This window comes from Salmo salar, chromosome ssa22 (genome assembly GCF_905237065.1).
Source record: "Salmo salar chromosome ssa22, Ssal_v3.1, whole genome shotgun sequence".
In the NCBI taxonomy this organism is placed as follows: domain Eukaryota; kingdom Metazoa; phylum Chordata; class Actinopteri; order Salmoniformes; family Salmonidae; genus Salmo; species Salmo salar.
The window spans coordinates 41,539,688-41,563,814 of record NC_059463.1 but is presented as its reverse complement, the minus strand read 5'-3'; the positions used below and the strand labels follow the sequence as shown (position 1 = coordinate 41,563,814).

Genomic DNA, 24,127 nt, shown 5'->3' with positions numbered 1-24,127 from the left:
GGGCCCGATGCCAGACTGGAACTAACTGCTGTCCAACTATGATGGTTCTGCTCATTTTGAGTTTTGTCTGAAAAAGATAATGAAATCAACCACAAAATGCCCATTTAAGAAATGGGTAGACCGAGATGTCTATTTCTGAGTGACCCAATCAGGAGATAAAGATAGAGGTTGTCAAAACAGACGTGAAGAAGCCCTGCACCCTATCATCTCTGTATGTCATCATCAGTGGACATGTGTGAGTGTAGACTGCTGTACAGTAGGAGTGTATTTGTGTGTCAGAGAAACCTGATGATGCATCAATATACTGTACATGTCCATGTCCTCTGGGATCATAGTGACCTGTTGCTTAGTGTATGAATCCAGCCGTGTTGAAGCAGGGTGAGGACAGGAATGACCAGGGATACTTTTCGGCCCACTACACCCTATTACTGAGAATCATGTAGTGAGGGGGTATGCAGTTTTCTTAATCAGCCACATGAGAAGCGGCTGCCATATGCTTTGGTTGGGGTGGAACCACTGACCTGATACCTGCAGTATCTCAGTCATCCATCACTTAAAGTTACAGAGACACAGATCCAGGCTCAGTTTCATCTGCCTGTAGGTGGAAGGGATGGGGTGTTCTGTAACTGTAATGACCTGTGCTATTTGGGGTCTGGCTTTTTGAGTGATCTAAGATACAGTTCACCTTTCGCCATGGCTGAATGTGCACTTTTCAAATCTTGTGTGTACTGAAAAGAAAAATATGTTTTTTTTATGTAACATCAGTGCAAGATTTACAAGTGCTGTTAAAGTGTTGTTATACTGTGGTGTACTAGTTGGAATACTGTTATAGATAATTATAGTAGTCTCAGTTATTATAGGCTGTGAAATGCTGGGTCAGATTGTACTAGAGCTAAGTTGTCTACCCATCAAAGGCCATCTCCAAGAGGATATTTTTGCATCCCTAATAAAGGCTGGTCATTTCTTTAGCTCACAGACATCCACTAGAGAGTAGGCATCAAAACAGTATTATGAAGGAAATACAGACTGATGCTGTGTTACGTCTTCTCTTTTGATAAGCTACAGCTGTACAGTAGCATGGCAACATTTCACTTTCTTCTTCTTTTTTTAAGGAGTGGGGCTGTCCCACTCCTCTCGTATGTTTATGTTTTGTTTCTTGGATAGGCTAGATAGAGAGGAAAGAGAGTTTCATAGAGTTGCTGAAATAGCAGTGAGCCAGATTCAAACTTTACATGTTTGCAGTTGCAGCTTAGGCTACAGTAGAGTAAAAATGTATAGCTGTGAGCTTGATGCAACCGATTCCAAAATTGACTCTTGGCTTAAAAAACATAATTTGTTCCTTCTGGTCATGATGTCTGTTCTACGGATTTTAACCTGGGCCACATCGTGATGTCAGAGACAGAGGGACTCTGTTCACACCAGAGCAGTGATCAGGTTACAAAAGCTTTTTTACCTGTAAAGCACAGACCCATAGAGAGATTGGCCCTGTCCCTGCTGCATAATGTCCTTGACCCAGCTGACTGAGAGGGACAGGTGCTCCCTCTCCCCCTCTCCCCCTCCTGGTCCTCTCCCCCTGATCCACTCCCCTCAGCTGGGTGTGTAAAGGCTTTATATATAGACCGCCCCTCTTCAGTCCACCTACCACACCACACGGACTCAGTGGGGCACCAGAGGAATGTGTGACGCCACTGTTGAGCCGCATCTCGTAATCAATATGTGTGTGTGTGTGTGTGTGTGTGTGTGTGTGTGTGTGTGTGTGTGTGTGTGTGTGTGTGTGTGTGTGTGTGTGTGTGTGTGCGTGTGTGCGTGCGTGTGTGTGTGTGTGTGTGTGTGCGTGCGTGTGTCTGTGTGTGAAACCCAAAGACACATTCTATAAATTCCCCTATAAGAATGTTCATGACTTGACAGAATCTAACCCCAGTGTAATTTAGGTTCACTGTGCTACATACAGTACAGCACTTTGAAACGTTATTAAAAACATTGTTTTTACGCTGTGAAACTGCTTACACATGCCCTTACCCTGGTGGGCTGAATAGTCAGACCCTATTAAGAAATCATACCTGAAATAGAACACATTACCCATGACCACTTGTTGGTGTATCTGTCATCACAGACGTATGCCTGTTTGGTTTTTTACTTATCGCTTGCCCATGCTCAAGATCACGTTTCAAGTTCAAGTTTAAGTTCATTTGCCAAATTATGATACAGGCACAAAAGTATACACACATTAGATCTCTTGTAAGTCAAGAGCCCCTATATAACAGACCGTACAAATACAAATAAGTAGCCTGATTAATTGATATACTGCTTTGTAGATTTAAAAAAATGAAGCCAGATCATTACCATTATCTCTAAATAATAAGTCCCATTGAGATAAGGAAGGTCTGTCTGTGGGGAGACCTGGGTGCTGTCTGAGTACTATGTGAGGGATGTGAAGGGTTAATCAAATCAGACAGGGCGGTGAGTGAGTTGGTGCCGTTTTAGGGACCTTAGCTCTGAAGTGTTCAGTTGTTAGTCAGCGGGGACATTCCCTGTAAGCCTGGCCTGTAATGGGAGAGGAGAGACAGAAATACACACAACACCAGGGAGCTTTACTGGGGGATTTGTACCAAGCAGGATCAATGACTTAGTCAGATTAATTCTTGTAAATACTAGAAAACGACTCAATATTCCCTGTGGAGTGTAAAAAGAATATACTAGAAATGGTTGTTGTGTCATTGACTCCTAAACCCTGACAAACTAGCCATCAGTTATAACGTGTTTGGAGCATTTGCTACCAAGCAGAATCAATGAATTGTACTCCATTACACATGGAATTATGGGAACTGTAGTTAGTACATTATGATACCCTAACAAGCCGTCATTGATGTTTTACAGGAAAGTCTGGAGTACATCTTCCTCATCGTCTTCTCCATAGAGTGCTTTCTAAAGATAGTAGCCTATGGATTTCTATTTCACGAGAATGCATATCTACGGAACTGTTGGAACATACTGGACTTTGTCTGTGTGTCTGTGGGGTAAGTAGGGACAACGGATATGGAGATGGAAATGTACTGCCATGCTAGAACTTTTCTTTCTGTGAACCCATATGATGTTGTTTATCTCCCTTTCGTGCTCCTCTATCTTTGAACTTCTTCCCTCTCCCTCTCCCTCTGCAACTCCTCTCCTCTCTTCTCCCCCTCTCCCTATCCTCTCCCCCTTCTCTCCCTCTCCAGGCTGTTCGCAGTCATCGGTGACTCCATCACCTATATCAGTGGTGTGGAGGCTCAACCAGGGGAGAAGGGAGGAGGCTTCGATATGAAGGCCCTCAGGGCGTTCAGGGTGCTCCGGCCCCTCAGGCTGGTCTCTGGAGTCCCCAGTAAGGATCACTGTAAAATAGAGACCTTGTAGCAGTCATAAGGGCAGGAAATCAGCAGAAGGCAAGGCAGGTTAATGTATAGATTTATTTACAAGTCTTGTTGATCCATATAATACAACATATTCAAACAAAAAGTCATCGTAGTTTTACAATATAGATACAATGGCAACAGTCAAAATAAATAGCCTCTGAATCAGGCTTAACCTGTCCTGAATGGACACAGGTATATAGGGCAAGACAGCCTCCCCTTGAGAAACCAAAATGAATCTGCCTTTAAGGACCTCAAACACAAGGCCTACTGTATGCACTGGGCCCAACCAAGTGGGCAATTACTAAGAAACTGGTTCATTTAGGGCAATTTCCATATCAGTCATTACATTAGAAAATGAGTCAAAATTATACTTAATTATGATATGTCATCACAGTTCCTAAACTGAACACTTTAATCTCAACTCACAGTAGGCATAGGATACACGCCTTGGCGTGACAGAGAAACCAGACACACACGGAGCGATCCAAACAAAAGACATCGGAGAAATGAAACTAAATAAACCCCCCCAAAAATTCACTATTGTAGCATAGCCTAGTTTGTAAACTCTGCAAACAATATGTCTAAACTCTGAGTATTAGAACGGTAAATTAACGCAATAGCCCTAGCCTAATACATTTAATGAATTAACAGAAATGGTTGATATAAGCAAACACTAACGTTCTAAATTAGAACGGTAAATTAACGCAATAGCCCTAGCCTAATACATTTAATGAATTAACAGAAATGGTTGATATAAGCAAACACTAACGTTCTAAATTACTGGGAAATTACGAGGATTAACGGTAAATTATATTTTTTGCGGGGAATTCGGGCGCATTCAAAACAATGATCGCCCTGTTGTCGCGGGAAGCAGAGAGCACGTTGCCCAGTTACAGGAAGCAGAGAGCACATTGCCCAGTTACAGGAAGCAGAGAGCACGTTGCCCAGTTACAGGAAGCAGAGAGCACGTTGCCCAGTTACAGGAAGCAGAGAGCACATTGCCCAGTTACAGGAAGCAGAGAGCACGTTGCCCAGTTACAGGAAGCAGAGAGCACGTTGGTGGTGAGAGGAGCCTAGCGCTCACCACAACCTCATTCTGAAAACCCTTTCATTCAGCAACACTGCTAGTGTCAAACACAACTTGATTTGGATAATTCCAGTGAGTTTGCAGTCTGATTAAGTTAACTAAACATTGGTCGACTACTAGGCCTTTGACATTTAAAATGTGTGGTCACCCTCCAGGCCTGCAGGTGGTGATGAATTCCATCCTGAAGTCCATGTTACCTCTGTTCCACATCTCCCTGCTGGTATTCTTCATGGTCACTATCTATGCCATCGTGGGACTGGAGCTCTTCAAGTGCAAGATGCACAAAACCTGCTACTACACAGGCACAAGTAAGGAACAGAACACACATTTATGCATATACAAGCACACACACACTCACCCTGCCTATATCTTTTCCCCAATTGGCCTTCAGATATCATAGCCACGGTGGAGAATGAGAAGCCATCTCCTTGTGCCCAAGCCGGTAACGGACGGCGCTGTACCATCAACGGGACAGACTGTAGGGCAGGTTGGGCCGGACCCAACAACGGCATCACACACTTTGACAATCTGGGCTTCGCTATGCTCACTGTCTACCAGTGCATCACTACCCAGGGCTGGACCGACGTGCTATACTGGGTACTGTATTACATCACCCCCTATACCCATACACTGTATATTACTACTGTATAACATCATCCCCTATACCCATATACTGTATATTACTACTGTATTACATCACCCCCTATAGCCATATACTGTATATTACTACTGTATTACATCACCCCCTATAGCCATATACTGTACATTACTACTGTATTACATCACCCCCTATAGCCATATACTGTATATTACTACTGTATTACATCACCTCCTATACCCATACACTGTATATTTCTACTGTATTGTATATCTCTGATTTACCCCACTTAATGTAGTTCAAATTTCAAAAAGGCACTTGCATATCTGAGCTATCTGGTTGTAAGTGCATGGTAACAAAGACCCGCACACTGCTCTTGCTAGTATGACTCTTTTTTATTGACGTTACCTATCGGCCTCATGGCATTCGTCAAAAGCTCTGAGGAAATCCAAGAGTCCAACACATAAGCTTAAATCAAAACAGTGATTCTAGCAAGAGCAGTATGCAGGTTTATCGTTTCTTTTAAGTTACCTCAGTTAATGTAGCCCATATCTTTACTATCACTCTGTCTCATGTCTGTCTCTCCATCTCTCTTTCTTTCTCTCTCTCTCTCTCTCTTTCAGTGCATGCTGGGAGTGTTTTGTAGGTGAGAGGCTGTGTGGAGGGCTCTGTCCTTTTCTTGATTCTTTCCTAAGTCTTTTCTTTCAATTTTTATTTTCTATGGTTTAGGTTCAACGGTTGGTTTAGCGGTACCCACCGTTTTTTTTTCAAAGTTAGGGAAGAGGAAGAGGACAGAGTTTTAGTTTCTTGGGGATTTGAATGGTGTGGTATGCGCGATGGCTTCGCAGCCTAGCGTGGAGGAAACACTGTCATTACGTCATGGATTCAGGTGTGTCCTGATATTGGAGTTAAGGTGGAGGAGGTTCTGCTCACGGTCTGCGAACAGGCAGGAGCTGAATTTATACATTCCGCATCCAGAATGAACAAAGCTGTGGTTGTGTTCATGAAAATAGTACATTTGGTGGGTAGTGCCTATTTCTCCTCTTTCGACTAGGGTGGTAGTTGCCCAATCTGCCTCCATTTATTATGGATGATCAAATCCGGAAAGAGCTGAGTCGGTTTTGTAAGTTTGCTAGCGGTATTCGTGTACTGTCGGCAGGTTTTCAGGCAGATGCCGTTAAGCATGTTGTTTCATTCCGGAGTCAAGTATTCATGTTTCTGAATAACAATGAGCAACAGTTAAATGTGCATTTCAAAGTGAGGCATGGGGAGGAGCGCTACGTGGGGTTTGCCAGCATTGCCAGTGTTTTGAGTGTGGGGATTTGGGGCATAAAGGCACATAAAGGCTGTAGACAAGGTGAGGGCACAAGCGCCAGTGGGGGAAATCAAGGTCAACGTGCAGGGGGGAATGAGACGCAGGCAGCAGAGGCTGGGCCTACTCATGCTACAGATTGTGGTGTAGATCAGGCTGGGTCTAGTCAGGCTATGGATGGTGGTGTAGATAAGGCTGGGCCTAGTCATGCTATAGATAGTGGTGTAGATGAGGCTGGGCCTAGTCATGCTATGGATAGTGGTGTAGATGAGGCTGGGTCTAGTCATGTTACGGATAGTGGTGTAGATGAGGCTGGGTGTAGTCATGCTATGGATGGTGGTGTAGATGAGGCTGGGTCTAGTCATGCTATGGATAGTGGTTTAGATGAGGCTGGATCTAGTCATGCTATGGATGGTGGTGTAGATGAGGCTGGGTCTAGTCATGCTATGGATGGTAGTGTAGATGAGGCTGGGTCTAGTCATGTTATAGATGGTGGTGTAGATGAGGCTGGACCTAGTCATGTTATAGATGGTGGTGTAGATGAGGCTGGGTCTAGTCAGGTTATGCTAGTGGATGAGGAGAGTATAGTGGGGAAGGGGAAGCGACCTAGGGCAGTGGAGGAGGGTGTCAAGCGGAAGAGGAAAAATGGGGAGAAGGAAGGAGGTGGGAGGGGAGAGGCTGGTGTGGTCAAAGGCACTAAGGAACCTTTGCCTGGAGCTGGGGGGGAGGTGCTGACTAGAGAAAAAGGGCAGGTGGTCAGAATGGGAGATGGAGATGAGGAGTTGGAAGGTGAGTCTGATGAATAGGACGATGAGGAGGCTTTCTTTTCAGACTCTTCCTCAATGGGTCCAGAGCTGACAGCCTGTCAGGCAGAGGTGTCAAAGTACACGATGAGGGAACTGTCAAGGTTCCTGAATGAGACTGAAGGGGAAAAGGTTCATCGTGAAGCTTTTTTTGCGATCCGGGAAAGTTTGTAAGATCAGTACAACATGCTATGAAAAATGAGGGGCATGGTATCCTTTTACCAAGGAAACGTTTTAGGTTGAGGAAGTGGGTCACAACCGTGTGTAAGGGTCGACCTTTAGATGCTGTTTAGATGAATAGTTTTTTTCTGGCACTGGGGATTTTTTAGCTTGTTATTGGTCTCTTTCATTGCTGGCTTTTCTCCCACTTCTTATAGAGACTCTTCGGGTAGGCTCGCTTAATTTAAATGGTGTCAGAGATGCAGGAAAGAGGAGTTTGTTGGGTGAATATGTAAAACCCCAAAAAGTACAGGTGTTGTTTCTGCAGAAGACTCATAGTGATGCAGTGAATGAAGTCAATTGGGGGCTCTGGTGGAAAAGGGCAAAAGTGCTGAGCCGTGGAACAAATGTTAGTGCAGGGGTGGCAGTCTTTTTGCACCGGGTATGGTTGTACAAATTTGCTCCTCAAAGGAGATGTGTAGGGGTAGACTGCTTGTAGTAAAAGCAGAAATGAACAACAGGGGTTTTGTCCTTATAAATGTGCATGCATTTAACACAGGGAGAGAGGGGGGGTGTCTTAGACAGGAAATCACACAGATAGCGCCTGAGGAGACGCTGGTGGTAGGCGTGGACTGGAACTGTATGATGGATTTTAGGAAAGATAGAAATGGTGAGGAGTCTCATTCAGGCTCAGTGGGGTGTTAAGGGACATCATTAAAAACCTCTACAGGATCGGTGTCTTCCTCATGGGACAGTTGAGCTAACGTAGGCTAATGTGAGTACCATGAGGTTGTAAGAAACAACCAAAACATTTGTAGAACATCTGATGTGGGCAGAAAGCTTAAATTCTTGTTAATCTAACTGCACTGTCCAATTTACAGTAGCTATTACAGTGAAAAAATACCATGCTATTGTTTGAGGAGGGTGCACAATTATGAAATTGAAAATGTATTAATAAACCATTTAGGCGCATTTGGGCAGTCTTGATACAACATTTTGAACAGATATGCATTGGTTCATTAGAGCAGTCTAAAACTTTGCACGTACATTGCTGCCATCTAGTGGCCAAAGTCTAAATTGCGCCTGGGCTGGAATAATACATTATGGCCTTTCTCTTGCATTTCAAAGATGATGGTACAAAAAAAGCATGTTTTTTTCTTTTGTATTATCTTTTACCAGATCTAATGTGTTATATTCTCCTACATTAATTTCACATTTCCACAAACTTCAAAGTGTTTCCTTTCAAAGGGTATCAATAATATGCATATCCTTGCTTCAGGTCCTGAGCTACAGGCAGTTAGATTTGGGTATGTCATTTTAGGTGAAAATTGAAAAAAGGGTCCGATCCTTTAGAGGTTGCTGTTTGACCTAGTGGATGTTTGGAGAACTAAACATCCCAACACAAGGCATTATACATGGGTGAAGGTCTTTGGGGCTAGGGTGAGTGCAGCCCGACTAGATCTGTTTTACATGTCCAGGAATCAGAGCAATAGGCTGTTGGGAGCTACCATTCTCCTTGTGGGTTTTATGGATCGCCACATAACCATGGCTCGGCTGTCTATTTCACCAGGGCCTCGGCAGGAATCCTATTGGAAGTTTAATGTAAAGCTCTTACAAGATGCCACGTTTTTTTTGCTCAGGTTTCCAGACTTTTTGGGAAAGGTGGGGGCAGAGAAGAGAGGAGAATGAGTCTTTGAGTCAATGGTCGGATGTGAGAAAAGTCTAAATTCTGCTTTTCTGTTAACAGTATACAGCTATCTCATCCTCAGAGGCTAGGAGAGTATTGGGGGAACTCGAGCGTAGTATCAGTGAAGTGGAGATAGAGCTGGTGGGGCAAGGCAATGTAGGCCTCCAGGCTAATTTAGCTGAATTACGTAGGGACCTGGGCAGTTTTTTCCAGGTGAAAGTAAAAGGAGCACTTGTAAGAGCTAGGTTCTCCATGCTCAAGGAGATGGATGCTCCCAGCTCCTTTTTCTTTGGTTTGGAAAGACAGAGCGGTGAAGCCAAGGGTATGCATTGTCTACGGCTGTCTGATGGGCGAGTGACCTCTGTGGTGGGGGAGATGCGGGAGCGGACTGTGGAGTTTTATATTGTGTTGTATAGGGCAGAACTGTGTGATCCTATGTGTGCTCAGGTTTTGTTTGCAGAACTCCCTAAGCTCTCTCTGGCACAGAGGGATGAAATGGACATTCCCCTGTTGTCCCATGAACTAGCAGAGGCCGTAACCCAGATGTCCCCCGGCCGTGCACTGGGGGTTGATGGACTCCCAGTGAAATGTTTTGCGTGTTTGCGTGAGTGAGTCGGGGTTGGAGAGTTGCCAATTAGCTGCTGTCGGGCGGCTCTAAGTCTCCTGCCCAAAAAAAGGGGACTTGCTCTGTGTGGACTACAAGATATTTGCCAAGGTCCTCGTTAACAGACTGAAGTCCCATCTGGACTCTATACTACACAAGGACCAGACATATTGTGTACCGTGACGCTCAATCACGGACAACTTGTTCATAATCAGGGACATGTTGGACTTGTCGAGAGGTTCTAATGTGAACTTGGGACTGGTCTCTCTAGATCAAGAGAAGGCTTTTGATAGAGTGGACCATGAGTATCTGTTTAATGTGATGTCTGTGTTTGGGTTTGGGAAAAGGTTTTTGACCTGTGTGAAGATGTTGTATGCTGGGGCGTCATGTATGGTCAAGGTGGGAGGGGGGCTCAGTAGGCCAGTCTGGGTGAGATGGGGCATTAGACAAGGATGCCCTCTATCGGGCAAGTGCAGCTAACATTTCTGTGATGGGCAGTGATGGGCAGGATATGCAGGCACTGGAGACTAGTCTGAAGATGTACGAGGGAGCTTCTTCAGCTAAGATGACCTGGGGAAAGAGCAAAGCTCTGTTATGTGGGGTATGGAGGGATAGGGCCTCCCCTCTGCTTCCAGGGGGTTTGCAGTGGGATTGTGAAGGGCTTAATATTTTGGGGGTGTCAGGAAGAACTGGTTGGTGCTGTCACAGGCAATGGTGTCAAGACTGTCCAGGTGGAGGTGGCTCCTGTCCCAAGTGTCATATAGAGGGAGGGTGCTGATAATCAACAACCTGGTGGCCTCCTCCCTGTGGCATAAACTGTCTGTCCACAACCCCCCCCACCGGTCTGCTCGCAGATTTGCAACACAAGCTGGTGGATTTTTTTCTGGTTAGGTCATCACTGGCTGAGGGAGGTAGTGTTATACATGTCCATCAACAAAGGAGGACAGGGTCTGGTGGAACTGGAGAGCATGGTGGCTGCATTCTGACTAAAGGTGGTGCAGAGCCTGCTGTACCATACTGATGTCGGCTGGAGGGAACCAGCATGCACACTGCTGAGGAGAGCTGGCGGAATAGAGTTGGACCGGCAGCTGTTCCTCATGAGGCTGGAGAGGCTGGAGAGTTCAGCTGGTCTCTCTGATTTTTACTCTGCATTGCTGAGGGCCTGGCAGCTGCTAAGGCCCACACGAGAAGGGGATGTGGAGCCTGGGCTGTGGGAGGAGCCTATCTTCCACAATCCAGCCATCCTTTTGAGATCAGTTCAATCGGCCACCCTGCAGGAGCGACTGATGGCAGCGGGTTTACTAAGGCTGGGTGACCTGCGCCTGCTGGGGGAAGAGGGGTGGAAAACCCCGGATGTCCTGGCACAATAAACAGGATTAACATCTCTTAGGCTGCTGGAGAGATTCCTGGGGAAGGTCCAGGAGGCACTGTTTAAGTCGGTAAGGGGAGTGTTTGAGCGGCCAACGGAGGAGGGGTCACCAATGATTCCGCCGCTGCAGGTGATAGCAGAGACTGGGTACTGGCAAGGGGGTCCGGAGGACTTGTTGGACTTTAACACTCCGAGCCTGGGAGAGTTTGAGGAGGTGGGAGGTAAATCCCTCTACAACCTCTGTATTAAGGTGAGGAACATTAGGAGCCTAACAGGAGTGAAGGGACATCAGTGGCAGGGGGTATGTGGGGCAGAGAGTATGGTGGGTTTTAGATGGAGGGGCTCTACAAACTCCCAGTACCAAAGAGGTCAGGGCCACTAAAAGCTGGTTGGCACGGGTCGACCCGGGAGTCGGACATTGGTGTCCTTTCTGTGTTATGAGTGAAACTGTGATTCATGTGTTTTCTGTGTGCGCCAGGTTAATGCCATTAATGTTTCTGTTGGAATGTCTGTGTGAGAGGTTGGGGGTGGAGTTTACTGTTGGAATGTTTATAACGGGGTACAGGTATTCAAATAAGGAGAAGGCCAAATGTGTGTTGTTGAATTTTCTGTTTGCTCAGGCAAAGTTAGCTATTTGGCTAACAAGGAGGAACCGGGTCAAATAGTAATAATAACAGACCCTTTATTATTTAATGGTATGGTCTCTGCGGGCCATCCCATTTGAGTGGTGGCGAGGTTTCAATGACATGAGTATGTACTGTATCATTAAAGAAAGACAAAAAGTCAAAAAATATTTCCTTCTCTCTCAATTCAATTCAATTTCAATTTAAGGGCTTTATTGGCATGGGAAACATATGTTAACATTGCAAAAGCAAGTGAAGTAGATAATAAACAAAATTGAAATAAGCAAAACAAATTAACAGTAAACACCCACAAAAGTTCAAAAAGAATAAAGACATTTCAAATGTCATATTATGTGCAAATAGTTGAGCTACAAAACGGAAGATAAATAAACATAAATATGGTTTGTATTTACAATGGCCTATGTTATTCACTGGTTGCCCTTTTTTGTGGCAACAGGTCACACATCTTGCTGCTGTGATGGCACACTGTGGTATTTCACCCAATAGATATGGGAGATTATCGAAATTGGGTTTGTTTTCAAATTCTTTGTGGGTCTGTGTAATCTGAGGGAAATTTGTGTCTCTAATATGGTCATACATTTGTCAGGAGGTTATGAAGTGCAGCTCAGTTTCCACCTCATTTTGTGGGCAGCCTGTCAACTCTTGAGAGCCAACTCCATCGATTTTAGCCTTTCTCAGTAGCAAGGCTATGCTCACTGAGTCAAAGCTTTCTTTAAGTTTGGGTCAGTCACAGTGTTTAGGGCCAAATAGCATTCTAGTTTGCTCAGTTTTTTTGTTAATTCTTTCCAATGTGTCAAGTAATTATCTTTTTGTTTTCTCATGATTTGGTTAGGTCTAGTTGTGTTGCTGTCCTGGGGCTCTGTGGGGTCTGTTTGTGTCTGTGAACAAAGCCCCAGGACCAGCTTGCTTAGTGGATCATCTCTCTGTAGGTGATGGCGTTGTTATGGAAGGTTTGGGAATCGCTTCCTTTTAGGTGGTTGTAGAATTTAATGTCTCTTTTCTGGATTTTGATAATTAGGGGGTATCGGCGTAATTCTGCTCTGCATGCGTTATTTGGTGTTTTACGTTATTTCCGGATATTTTTGCTGAATTCTGCATGCAGAGTCTCAATTTGGTGTTTGTCCCATTTTGGGAATTCTTGGTTGGTGAGCGGACCCCAGACCTCACAACCATAAAGGGCAATGGGTTCTATAACTGTTTCAAGTATTTTTTATGTACAATTTTATCTTCCTTTTGATTGCATAGAAGGCCCTTCTTGTCTCTCAGCTCGTTCACAGCTTTGTGGAAGTCACCTGTGGCGCTGATGTTTAGACCGAGGTATGTATCGTTTTTTTGTGTGCTCTAGGGCAACGGTGTCTAGATGGAATTTGTATTTGTGGTCCTGGCAACTGGCCCTTTTTTGGAACACCATTATTTTTGTCTTATTGAGATTTACGGTCTCTCTCTCTCTCTCTCTCTCTCTCTCTCTCTCTCTCTCTCTCTCTCTCTCTCTCTCTCTCTCTCTCTCTCAAATTCAAACTCAAGTGGCTTAATTGGCATGAAAGACATTGCGTCAATATTGCCAAAGCAACAATATACAGTGAGGGAAAAAAGTATTTGATCCCCTGCAGATTTTTGCCCACTGACAAAGAAATGATCAGTCTATAATTTTAATGGTAGGTTTATTTGAACAGTGAAAGACAGAATAACAACAAAAAAATCCAGAAAAACACATGTCAAAAATCTTATAAATTGATTTGCATTCTTATGAGAGAAATAAGTACTTGACCCCCTCTCAATCAGAAAGATTTCTGGCTCCCAGGTGTCTTTTATACAGGTAACGAGCTGAGATTAGGAGCACACTCTTAAAGGGAGTGCTCCTAATCTCAGTTTGTTACCTGTATAAAAGACACCTGTCCACAGAAGCAATCAATCAGTCAGATTCCAAACTCTCCACCATGGCCAAGATCAAAGAGCTCTCCAAGGATGTCAGGGACAAGATTGTAGACCTACACAAGGCTGGAATGGGCTACAAGACCATCGCCAAGCAGCTTGGTGAGAAGGTGACAACAGTTGGTGCGATTATTCGCAAATGGAAGAAACACAAAAGAATTGTCAATCTCCCTCGGCCTGGGGCTCCATGCAAGATCTCACCTCGTGGAGTTGCAATGATCATGAGAACGGTGAAGAATGAGCCCAGAACTACACGGGAGGATCTTGTCAATGATCTCAAGGCAGCTGGGACCATAGTCACCAAGAAAACAATTGGTAACACACTACGCCGTGAAGGACTGAAATCCTGCAGCGCCCGCAAGGTCCCCCTGCTCAAGAAAGCACATATACATGCCCGTCTGAAGTTTGCCAATGAACATCTGAATGATTCAGAGGACAACTGGGTGAAAGTGCTGTGGTCAGATGAGACCAAAATGGAGCTCTTTGGCATCAACTCAACTCGCCGTGTTGGGAGGAGGAGGAATGCTGCCTATGACCCCAAGAACACCATCCCCACCGTCAAACATGGAGGTGGAAACATTATGCTTTGGGGTGTTTTTCTGCTAAGGGGACAGGACAACTTCACCGCATCAAAGGGACGATGGACGGGGCCATGTGCTGTCAAATCTTGGGTGAGAACCTCCTTCGCTCAGCCAGGACATTGAAAATGGGTCGTGGATTGGTATTCCAGCATGACAATGACCCAAAACACACGGCCAAGGCAACAAAGGAGTGGCTCAAGAAGAAGCACATTAAGGTTCTGGAGTGGCCTAGCCAGTCTCCAGACCTTAATCCCATAGAAAATCTGTGGAGGGAACTGAAGGTTCGAGTTGCCAAACGTCAGCCTCGAAACCTTAATGACTTGGAGAAGATCTGCAAAGAGGAGAGGGACAAAATCCCTCCTGAGATGTGTGCAAGCCTGGTGGCCAACTACAAGAAACGTCTGACCTCTGTGATTGCCAACAAGGGTTTTGCCACCAAGTACTGAGTCATGTTTTGCAGAGGGGTCAAATACTTATTTCCCTCATTAAAATGCAAATCAATTTATAACATTTTTAACATGCATTTTCTGGATTTTTGTGTTGTTATTCTGTCTCACTGTTCAAATAAACCTACCATTAAAATGATAGACGGATCATTTCTTTGTCAGAGGGCAAACGTACAAAATCAGCAGGGGATCAAATACTTTTTTCCCTCACTGTATACAAAAAACATTGTAATAAAATAATAAAGAATAACAATAACAATATACAAAATAAAAAATAACAACAATAAAATTGGAACAGTCAATACTATAAATGTAATAAATATAAAAGGCCTCCCGAGTGGTGCAGTGGTCTAAGGCACTAGAGATCCTGGTTTGAGTCCAGGCTCTGTCGCAGCCGGCCACGACCGGGAGACCCATGGGGCGGCGAACAATTGGCCCAGCATCGTCCGGGTTAGGGGAGGGTTTGGTCGGCAGGGATGTTCTTGTCCCATCGTGCACTAGTGACTCCTATGGCGGGCCGGGCGCAGTGCATGCTGACACGGTCGCCAGTTGTACGGTGTTTCCTCCGACACATTGGTGCGGCTGGCTTCTGGGTTAAGCGGGCATTGTGTCAAGAAGCAGTGCTGCTTGGCTGGGTTGTGTTTCAGAGGATGCACGGCTCTTGACCTTTGCCTCTCCCGAGTCCGTACGGGAGTTGCAGCGATGGGACAAGACTGTAACTACCAATTGAATACCATGAAATTGGGGAGAAAAAGGGGTAAAAAAGGCTAAATATGGAAAATGAAACTATAACTAACTTATAACTAACTAACTTTCATCCTCACCATTACATCCGTACTACAACTACCATCATCATTACTACTACTACCACCACCATCATTAAGCTTCTATCATTACCATCACCAATACTACCCACACCACTACTATTTGGAATAATAATCACAACAATAATAATAATACCACTAATAATAATAATAATAATAGTAAGTTACTCTGTACTATGCAGATGTTATTATTCAGTGTCCCTCAGTCTATGTCAGTCAAAAATCTGATGTGAGTGTAAGAACAACAAAGCTTGATTCAGTTCAGACAACAATACATATAGTAGCCAAAGCCAATGAATTAATGAGATAGAATCTAGCTGTCACAGCTATCATATCAGCAAAAGAAAGTCTATATATAAATAAAAGTACATTTGTTTTCTATAGGTCAATAAGCATTAGTCATAGACAATTATACATTGCAAATACAGTACCAGTCAAAAGTTTGAACACACCTACTCATTGTAACAAAGCCTCTCAATAGTGTGTGGAATCAGGAGCAGGAGAGCAGAAGGGTTCCAGGAAAATCCACAGTTTATTTTGGCGGTTCCGAAAGCACAACGACACACACAGGGGAGAAACCTCAACTCCGCTAGCCACAAGCAAATATGTCCACGGTAAACACATACCGTACAAAAAACAAAAATTAAATAAGTTTCGTATCGGCCTCATGGCCTTCGTCAAAGCTCTGACGAAGGCCGTGAGGCCGATACGAAGCTTATTTAATATCAGTGATTCTATCAAGAGCGGTGTGCGGTTTCCTTTTTCCTTCATCCTGTTTCAACTGTTGCCATGCACCTGCAAAAAGATTGCTCAGATGTGCGAGTGCCTTTTGAATAATGTAGAAAATAGTAAAAAATAAAGAAAAAAACCCTTGAATGAGTAGGTGTATCCAAACTTTTGAATGGTACTGTACATATTTGGCTGCAAGAGGAGCCATTGCTCCTTCGCCCATGAGTATTTTTTGTGATAATGAATCTCTTGGTGAGAAATATTTATCACAGTAAAGGAGAAAGTGCATCTCTGTTTCTACATCCCTTGTTGTGCAGTGACCACATACACGCTCCTCTTTGGGTCGCCATGTCTTTTTATGTCTGCCAGTTTCTATACCAATTGGTGTAGGCCGTCATTGTAAATAACACTTTGTTCTTAACTGACTTGCCTAGCTAAATAAAGGTTAAATTATAATAAAATAAAAGTCTCTCAGCCTGTACTTGGTAAGGATCTGTCTCTGCTTCGTATCTCTGACAGAGTAGAGATAATCAGCCAATTCATATTCTCTGTTTAGGGCCAGATAACAATTTAGTCGGCTTTGGGATTTTGTTTTGTTTTTCCAATGTTGTAAATATGAGTCCTTTGACTGGTTCATGATTTTGTTTATTTAAAAAAAAAAATGTAAGCAGTGCTGGTGTGAGCTTGGTTGGTTAGGTCCAACACCAGCTGACTGAGAGGGCTCGTTTCCGGGTTCAGCTCTAGGGTTTGAAGTGCTTTAAATTGGAGACTTCAATTTGGACTTCAATTTAGTTGTGGCCATAATTTCTGTATTTTCATTACCATTGGAAAGCGGCCCAATTCTGAACAACCTGCTTTAGTTGGTGTATTTCTCTGGACTTTTCCGACAGAATTCTGCATGTAGGGCTTCAATTGGATGTTTGTTCCACATTTTAAAGTCCAGTTCATTGAGTGGCCCCCAAACTTCACTTCTGTAAAGAGCTATTGGTAGGATTCCGCTGTCAAATATTTTGGTCCAAATTCTAATTGGGATGTTGATTTTGAATAATTTCATTTTTATTGCATACGTTGCTCTGCATGCTTTTTCTTTGAGTGCATTCACTGCCATATTAAAGTTTCCCGATGCAGATATGGTCAGACCAAAGTATGACTCATTTTTAGTGTGTTCAATTATGGTGTTGTCCAAGGTGAGTATTTTTTTTAAATTTACTGCCAGTGTCCAATTATGGCAATATTGCTCTGATATATTAAGGTTCTGTTGAAGACCTTCTTTGGTTGGTGAAAGATGAACCAAATCATCAGCATATAGCAGATATTTTACCTCTGTGTCAAATAGTGTGATTCCTGGGGCTGCAGAATGGTACAACATGTCTGCTAATTAATTGATATAAATGTTGAAAAGGTTTGGATTCAAACTGCAGCCTTGTCTCACACCTCGACATTGCGAAAATAATAATGTTCTTTGGTTTTGGAGTTTTATGGCACACTTGTTTTCTGTGTACATACATTTTATTAAGTCATACACCTTACCACCAAGCCCACTTTGGAGAATTTTGAAGAATAGACCTTCGTGCCAAATTGAATCGAATGCTTTTTTAAAGTCAATAAAGCAAGCAAAGATTTTGCCCTCTTTTTTTTGGTGGACGTGTTTATTAATTAGTGTGTGTAAGGTAGTGCGATGGTTGGGGAGAAAGTCAATTTGACATTTACTTATTACATTTTTTCTTGAAGAAAGGTTTTAATTCTTGACTTCAAAATGCTTTCCCAAGTTGCTGTTCATGCAAATTCCCCTGTAATTATCGAGGTCTGATTTGTCTCCACTTTTGTGGATAGGGGAGATGAGCCCCTGGTTCCAGACATCAGGAAAGCAGCCAGAAGTTAGTACCATGTTGAACAATTTAAGCACAGCATTTTTCAACTCACATATGCTGTTTTGAAGCATTTAATTTCTGATGTTATCTAGACAACAGGCCTTTGGTTTTATAGATTTGAGCTTTTCATTTAGTTATTGTTGGGTTATTGGGTAATCTAATGGATTTTGTTTGTTTTTAATGACTGATTCAAGGATGTTAAACTTTACTTAAATTTCTAATTAAATGTCTAATCTAAGTCTTTTTGTGGGATGTTTTTGTATAGATTATCAAAATAAGTTTTCCAAATTCATTCATCTTGTATGGCTAATTCTTGTGGCTTTGTTGTGCTTAAATTGTTCCACATGTCCCACAACTGATGTTGTTCAATTGCGTTTTCAATTTCAACAAGTGTCTTGCTCTTATGATTACATTTCTTACATTTCAGTGTATGTTTATACTGTTTCAGAGTTTCAACCTATTACTACCGTAGCTCTGGGTTGTTTTGCTGCTTATGTTTTTCATTTGACATTTGTCTTAGATTGTTTTACATTTGTTATCAAAATGTTTTTTGCTTCTAATGTTTTCTTTGGTTTTCTCTCTCTCTCTCCATCTCTCTCTCTCTCTCTCTCTCTCCCATCTCTCTATCTCCGTCTCCAAGGTGAATGATGCTATTGGTATGGAGTGGCCATGGATGTATTTTCTGACTCTCATCTTGGTTGGCTCCTTCTTTGTGCTCAACCTGGTCCTGGGCGTGCTCAGTGGGTAAGTGGAGACACACACACATCACCTGGTCTGTCTCTCTTTCTCCTCCATTTCTCTAATTTTTATATGTTCTCCATCTCTCTTTTACCTCCGTCAGTGAATTCACTAAGGAGCGAGAGAAGGGCAAGGCGCGTGGAGAGTACACAGAGATGAGGGAGACCCAGCAGCTGGATGAGGATGTGAAGGGCTACATGGAGTGGATCACACAGGCCGAAGTCATGGACGCCGATGGGGAGGGACAGGGTACTTATGGCTTCCTAACCCTGTCACCAACAACAGGATCAATTAGAATAGAATAGAAGAGTACAATATGAGTCAGCCCTTATCAAACACCATGCAGTGACATCAGTGTCTCTTGTCCCCAGGCCTGCTACCCCTGGAAGATGGAGAATCTGAGGCAGGAAGTCTAAAGGACATGGACACCATGCAAAAGATTATGTACTACTAGTAAGTACACCAACACCTGCCTCTGACTGGGATAACACTCAGATGTCTTGATGAAAGGAAAACTGACCTCATGAGTCTGACACATCTCCTAACATGACATCTCTTCTTCTCCTCCTCTCCCTCATCTCTCACTGTTCAGCAAGCTTGCTCGTAAATGGAACATTTTCTTCCGGCGTAAGTGTCTTGTGTATGTGAAGTCCCCTATGTTCTACTGGTGGGTGATCTTTCTGGTGTTTCTGAACACGCTGGCCATCGCTACTGAACACCACAAGCAGTCCCAGCAACTCACTGAGTGGCAAGGTCAGTATCTACACATATCTATAGCATATCTACACACATCTATAGCATATCTACACACATCTATAGCATATCTACACACATCTATAGCATATCTATAGATAGCAGATTTTTAGCATATCTATAACATATCTACACAATTTTTTTTTTTTTATATTTATTTAACTAGGAAAGTCAATTAAGAACAAATTCTTATTTACAATGACAGCCTAGGAACAGTGGGTTAACTGCCTTGTTCAGGGGCAGAACAACAGATTTTTACCTTGTCAGCTCGGGGATTCAATCTTGCAACCTTTCAGTTACTAGTCTAATGCTCTAAACACTAGGCTACCTGCCACCCCACACAAATCTATAGTGTGTCTACACATATCTACATCTACACATATCTATAGAATAAACTCACGAGTGGCAAGGTCACTATCTACACATATCTACAATATGTCCCGTGTGGTAGAGCCCCGTGTGGTACAATATGTCAGTTGGTAGAGCATGGTGTTTGCAACGCCAGGGTTGTGGGTTTGATTCCCACGGGGGACCAGTACAGAGGGAAAAAATGTATGAAATGTATGCATTCACTACTGTAAGTCGCTCTGGATAAGAGTGTCTGCTAAATGACTAAAATGTAAAAAAAAAAATATATATGTGAATGTCTATAGAATAAACGCATATATATTGAACTGTGTTAAGAGTGTGTTGTAAACTTACTCTACAACTAGCTTAGAATGTAGCTAGCGAATTGGATCCTTTTCTATAGCTCAATTGGTTGGTATGTTGTCTAGGAAGGCGGTCACGTGTGTTTGCGATTAGAGGATCGCTAGTTCAAACCTGGTACGGGACAGGGACATTGGAGGAAGCTATACTGTTAGCATCACATTAGCCTCACCAAATCAAGTCAAATCACATTTTATTATTCACATGTGCCAAATACAACCTTACAGTGAAATGCTTACTTACAAGCCCTTAACCAACAATGCAGTTTAAAAAAATACGGATAAGAATAAGAAATAAAAGTAACAAGTAATTCAAGAGCAGCAGTAAAATAACAATAGCGAGACTATTTACAGGGGGGTACTGGTACAGAGTCAATGTGCAGGGGCACCGGTTAGTTGAGGTAGTATGTACATGTAGGTAGAGTTATTAAAGTGACTATGCATAGATGATAACAACAGAGAGTAGCAGCGGTGTAAAAGGGGGGGGCCTTCCTCTGACACCGCCTGGTATAGAGGTCCTTGATGGCAGGAAGCTTGGCCCCAGTGATGTACTGGGCCGTACGCACTACCCTCTGTAGTGCCTTGCGGTCGGAGGCCGAGCAGTTGCCATACCAGGTAGTGATGCAACCCATCAGGATGCTCTCGTTAGTGCAGCTGTAGAACCTTTTGAGGATCTGAAGACCCATGTCAAATCTTTTCAGTCTCCTGAGGGGGAACAGGTTTTGTCGTGCCCTCTTCACGACTGTCTTGGTGTGCTTGGACCATGTCAGTTTGTTGTTGATGTGGACACCAAGGAACTTGAAGCTCTCAACCTGCTCCACTGCAGCCCCGTCGATGAGAATGGGGGTGTGCTCGGTCTTCTTTTTCCTGTAGTCCACAATCATCTCCTTTGTCTTGATCACGTTGAGGGAGAGGTTGTTGTCCTGGCACCACACGGCCAGGTCTCTGACCTCCTCCCTATAGGCTGCCTCGTCATTGTCGGTGATCAGGCCTACCACTGTTGTGTCATCGGCAAACTTAATGGAGTCGTGCCTGGCCGTGCAGTCATGAGTGAAAAGGGAGTACAGGAGGGGACTGAGCACGCACCCCTGAGGGGCCCCTGTGTTGAGGATCAGCGTAGCAGATGTGTTGTTACCTACACTTACCACCTGGGGGCGGCCCGTCAGGAAATCCAGGATCCAGTTGCAGAGGGAGGTGTTTAGTCCCTGGGTCCTTAGCTTATTGATAAGCTTTGAGGGCACTATGGTGTTGAACGCTGAGCTGTAGTCAATGAATAGCATTCTCACATAGGTGTTCCTTTTGTCCAGGTGGGAAAGGGCAGTGTGGAGTGCAATAGAGATTGCATCATCTGTGGATCTGTTGAGGCAGTATGCAAATTGGAGTGGGTCTAGGGTTTCTGGGATAATGGTGTTGATGTGAGCCATGACCAACCTTTCGAAGCACTTCATGGCTACAGATGTGAGTGCTACGGGTCGGTAGTCATTTAGGCAGGTAACCTTAATGTTCTTGGGTACAGGCACTATGGTAGTCTGCTTAAAACATGTTGGTATTACAGACTCGGACAGGGAGAGGTTGAAAATGTCAGTGAAGACACTTGCCAGTTGGTCAGCGCATGCTCGGAATACACGTCCTGGTAATCCGTCTGGCCTTGCGGCCTTGAGAATGTTAACTTATTTAAAGGTCTTACTCACATCGGCTGCGGAGAGTGTGATCACGCAGTCTTCCAGAACAGCTGGTGCTCTCATGCATGTTTGTGTTATTTGCCTTGAAGCGAGCATAGAAGTAGTTTAGCTCGTCTGGTAGGTTCGTGTCACTGGGCAGCTCTCGGCTGTGCTTCTCTTTGTAGTCTGTAATGGTTTGCAAGCCCTGCCACATCCGACGAGCGTCAGAGCCGGTGTAGTACGATTCGATCTTAGTCCTGTGTTGATGCTTTGCCTGTTTGATGATTCGTTGGAGGGCATAGCGGGATTTCTTATAAGCTTCCGGGTTAGAGTCCCGCTCCTTAAAGGTGGCAGCTCTTCCTTTAGCTCAGTGCGGATGTTGCCTGTAATCCATGGCTTCTGGTTGGGGTATGTACGTACAGTCACTGTGGGGACGACATCATCGATGCACTTATTGATGAAGCCAATTACTGATGTGGTGTACTCCTCAATGCCATCAAAGGAATCCCAGAACATATTCCAGTCTGTGCTAGCAAAACAGTCCTGTAGTTTAGCATCTGCTTCATCTGACCACTTTTCTATTGATCTAATCACTGGTGCTTCCTGCTTTAATTTTTGCTTGTAAGCAGGAATCAGGAGGATAGATTTATGGTCAGATTTGCCAAATGGAGGGCGTGGGAGAGCTTTGTATGGATCTCTGTGTGTGGAGTAAATGTGGTCCAGAGTTTTTTTCCTCTGGTTGCACATTTAACATGCTGATAGAAATTTGGTAAAATGGATTTAAGTTTCCCTGCATTAAAGTCCCCGGCTACTAGGAGCGCCGCCTCTGGGTGAGTGTTTTCTTGTTTGCTTATGGCGGAATACAGTTCATTCAATGCTTTCTTAGTGCCAGCCTCTGTTTGTGGTGGTATGTAAGCAGCTACGAAAAATACAGTGTGGTCGTGTCTACAGTTTATCATGAGATACTCTACCTCAGGCGAGCAATAGCTCGAGACTTCCTTAGATATCGTACACCAGCTGTTATTTACAAAAATACATAGTCCGCCGCCCCTTGTCTTAACAGACGCCACTGTTCTATCCTGCCAATACAACGTATATCCAGCCAGCTGTATGTTGATAATGTCGTCGTTCAGCCACGACTCTGTGAAGCATAAGATGTTACAGTTTTGAATGTCCCGTTGGTAGATTAATCTTCCGCATAGGTCATCTTTTTTATTGTCCAATGATTGCATGTTTGCTAGCAGAATGGAAGGAAGTGGGGGTTTATTCAATCGCCTGCAAATTCTCAGAAGGCAGTCCGCTCTCCGGACCCTTTTTCTCCACACCCTCTTCACGCAAATCACTCGGTTGGGGGCACGTAAAACGTTTGCCTTCTTCTCCGGCGTCATCTTATGGTTGAGCTTCAATGAGAAGCCTCACCTTCGGTATGAAAGCCTGTGGAAAAAGGCTAACAGAAGGTGGAGTGTATTCAAGCCGTTTGCCCCTCCCCACAATTGGAATAACCACCTTCAAACAGAGGCGGAGATTCCAAACCGAAAGCCAATCATTTTCACTTGTGCCCACGTGGGGTAGTGTCATTTCAACAAAATTATATATTATTTGTGAAAAATCTACATCTACTCACAGCCAATCAGCCAGCAGCAACTGGCAATAGCGCTCCACTCATACCTACTATTCCATTATCAACTTCTCTCTGGAGAACAACGTAAGCGAGGCCTGGAAGCCGAGGCTAGCATCACACTGAAGTCGGTTTCATATACACAGCATCTAACGTGTGTGGTCGTCTCTGACATGGCTAACACATTCAGAAATTCTCTCTCTCTTTATCTCATTCTCTCTCTCTCTCTCTCTCTCTCTCTCTCCCTGCCTCTTTTTCTCCCTCCCTGCCTCTCCTTCTCTCTCCCTGCCTCTCCTTCTCCCTCCCTGTCTCTCCTTCTCTCTCCCTGCCTCTCCTTCTCTCTCCCCCCTCCCAGATATTGCCAACAAGGTTCTGCTGTCTCTGTTTGCCATTGAGATGTTTATAAAGATGTACGCTCTGGGCCTCCAGCAATACTTCATGTCTCTGTTCAACCGCTTCGACTGCTTCGTGGTCTCCACCGGGATTCTGGAACTCATCCTGGTCCGCATGGACGTCATGACCGTCATGGGCATCTCCGTGCTGCGCTGCATACGACTGCTAAGGCTGCTCAAAGTCACCAAGTAAGACTTTTACAATAGGCTGCATTAGGTTTTC

The 24,127-nt window shown here is 44.0% G+C and overlaps 1 protein-coding gene across 1 annotated transcript in view; it reads left to right on the top strand.

Moving 5' to 3' along the window:
- The window catches only part of LOC106583479 (dihydropyridine-sensitive L-type skeletal muscle calcium channel subunit alpha-1), a 56,837-nt gene that overhangs the window by 5,550 nt on the left and 27,160 nt on the right, over positions 1 to 24,127 (top strand). The window contains exons 3-11 of the mRNA XM_014167709.2: positions 2,878 to 3,017; positions 3,216 to 3,358; positions 4,632 to 4,784; positions 4,868 to 5,073; positions 18,676 to 18,779; positions 18,877 to 19,022; positions 19,145 to 19,226; positions 19,366 to 19,526; positions 23,868 to 24,093. Of these exons, the coding sequence (XP_014023184.1) occupies positions 2,878 to 3,017; positions 3,216 to 3,358; positions 4,632 to 4,784; positions 4,868 to 5,073; positions 18,676 to 18,779; positions 18,877 to 19,022; positions 19,145 to 19,226; positions 19,366 to 19,526; positions 23,868 to 24,093 (1,361 nt within the window). The remainder of the gene's footprint in view (positions 1 to 2,877; positions 3,018 to 3,215; positions 3,359 to 4,631; positions 4,785 to 4,867; positions 5,074 to 18,675; positions 18,780 to 18,876; positions 19,023 to 19,144; positions 19,227 to 19,365; positions 19,527 to 23,867; positions 24,094 to 24,127) is intronic.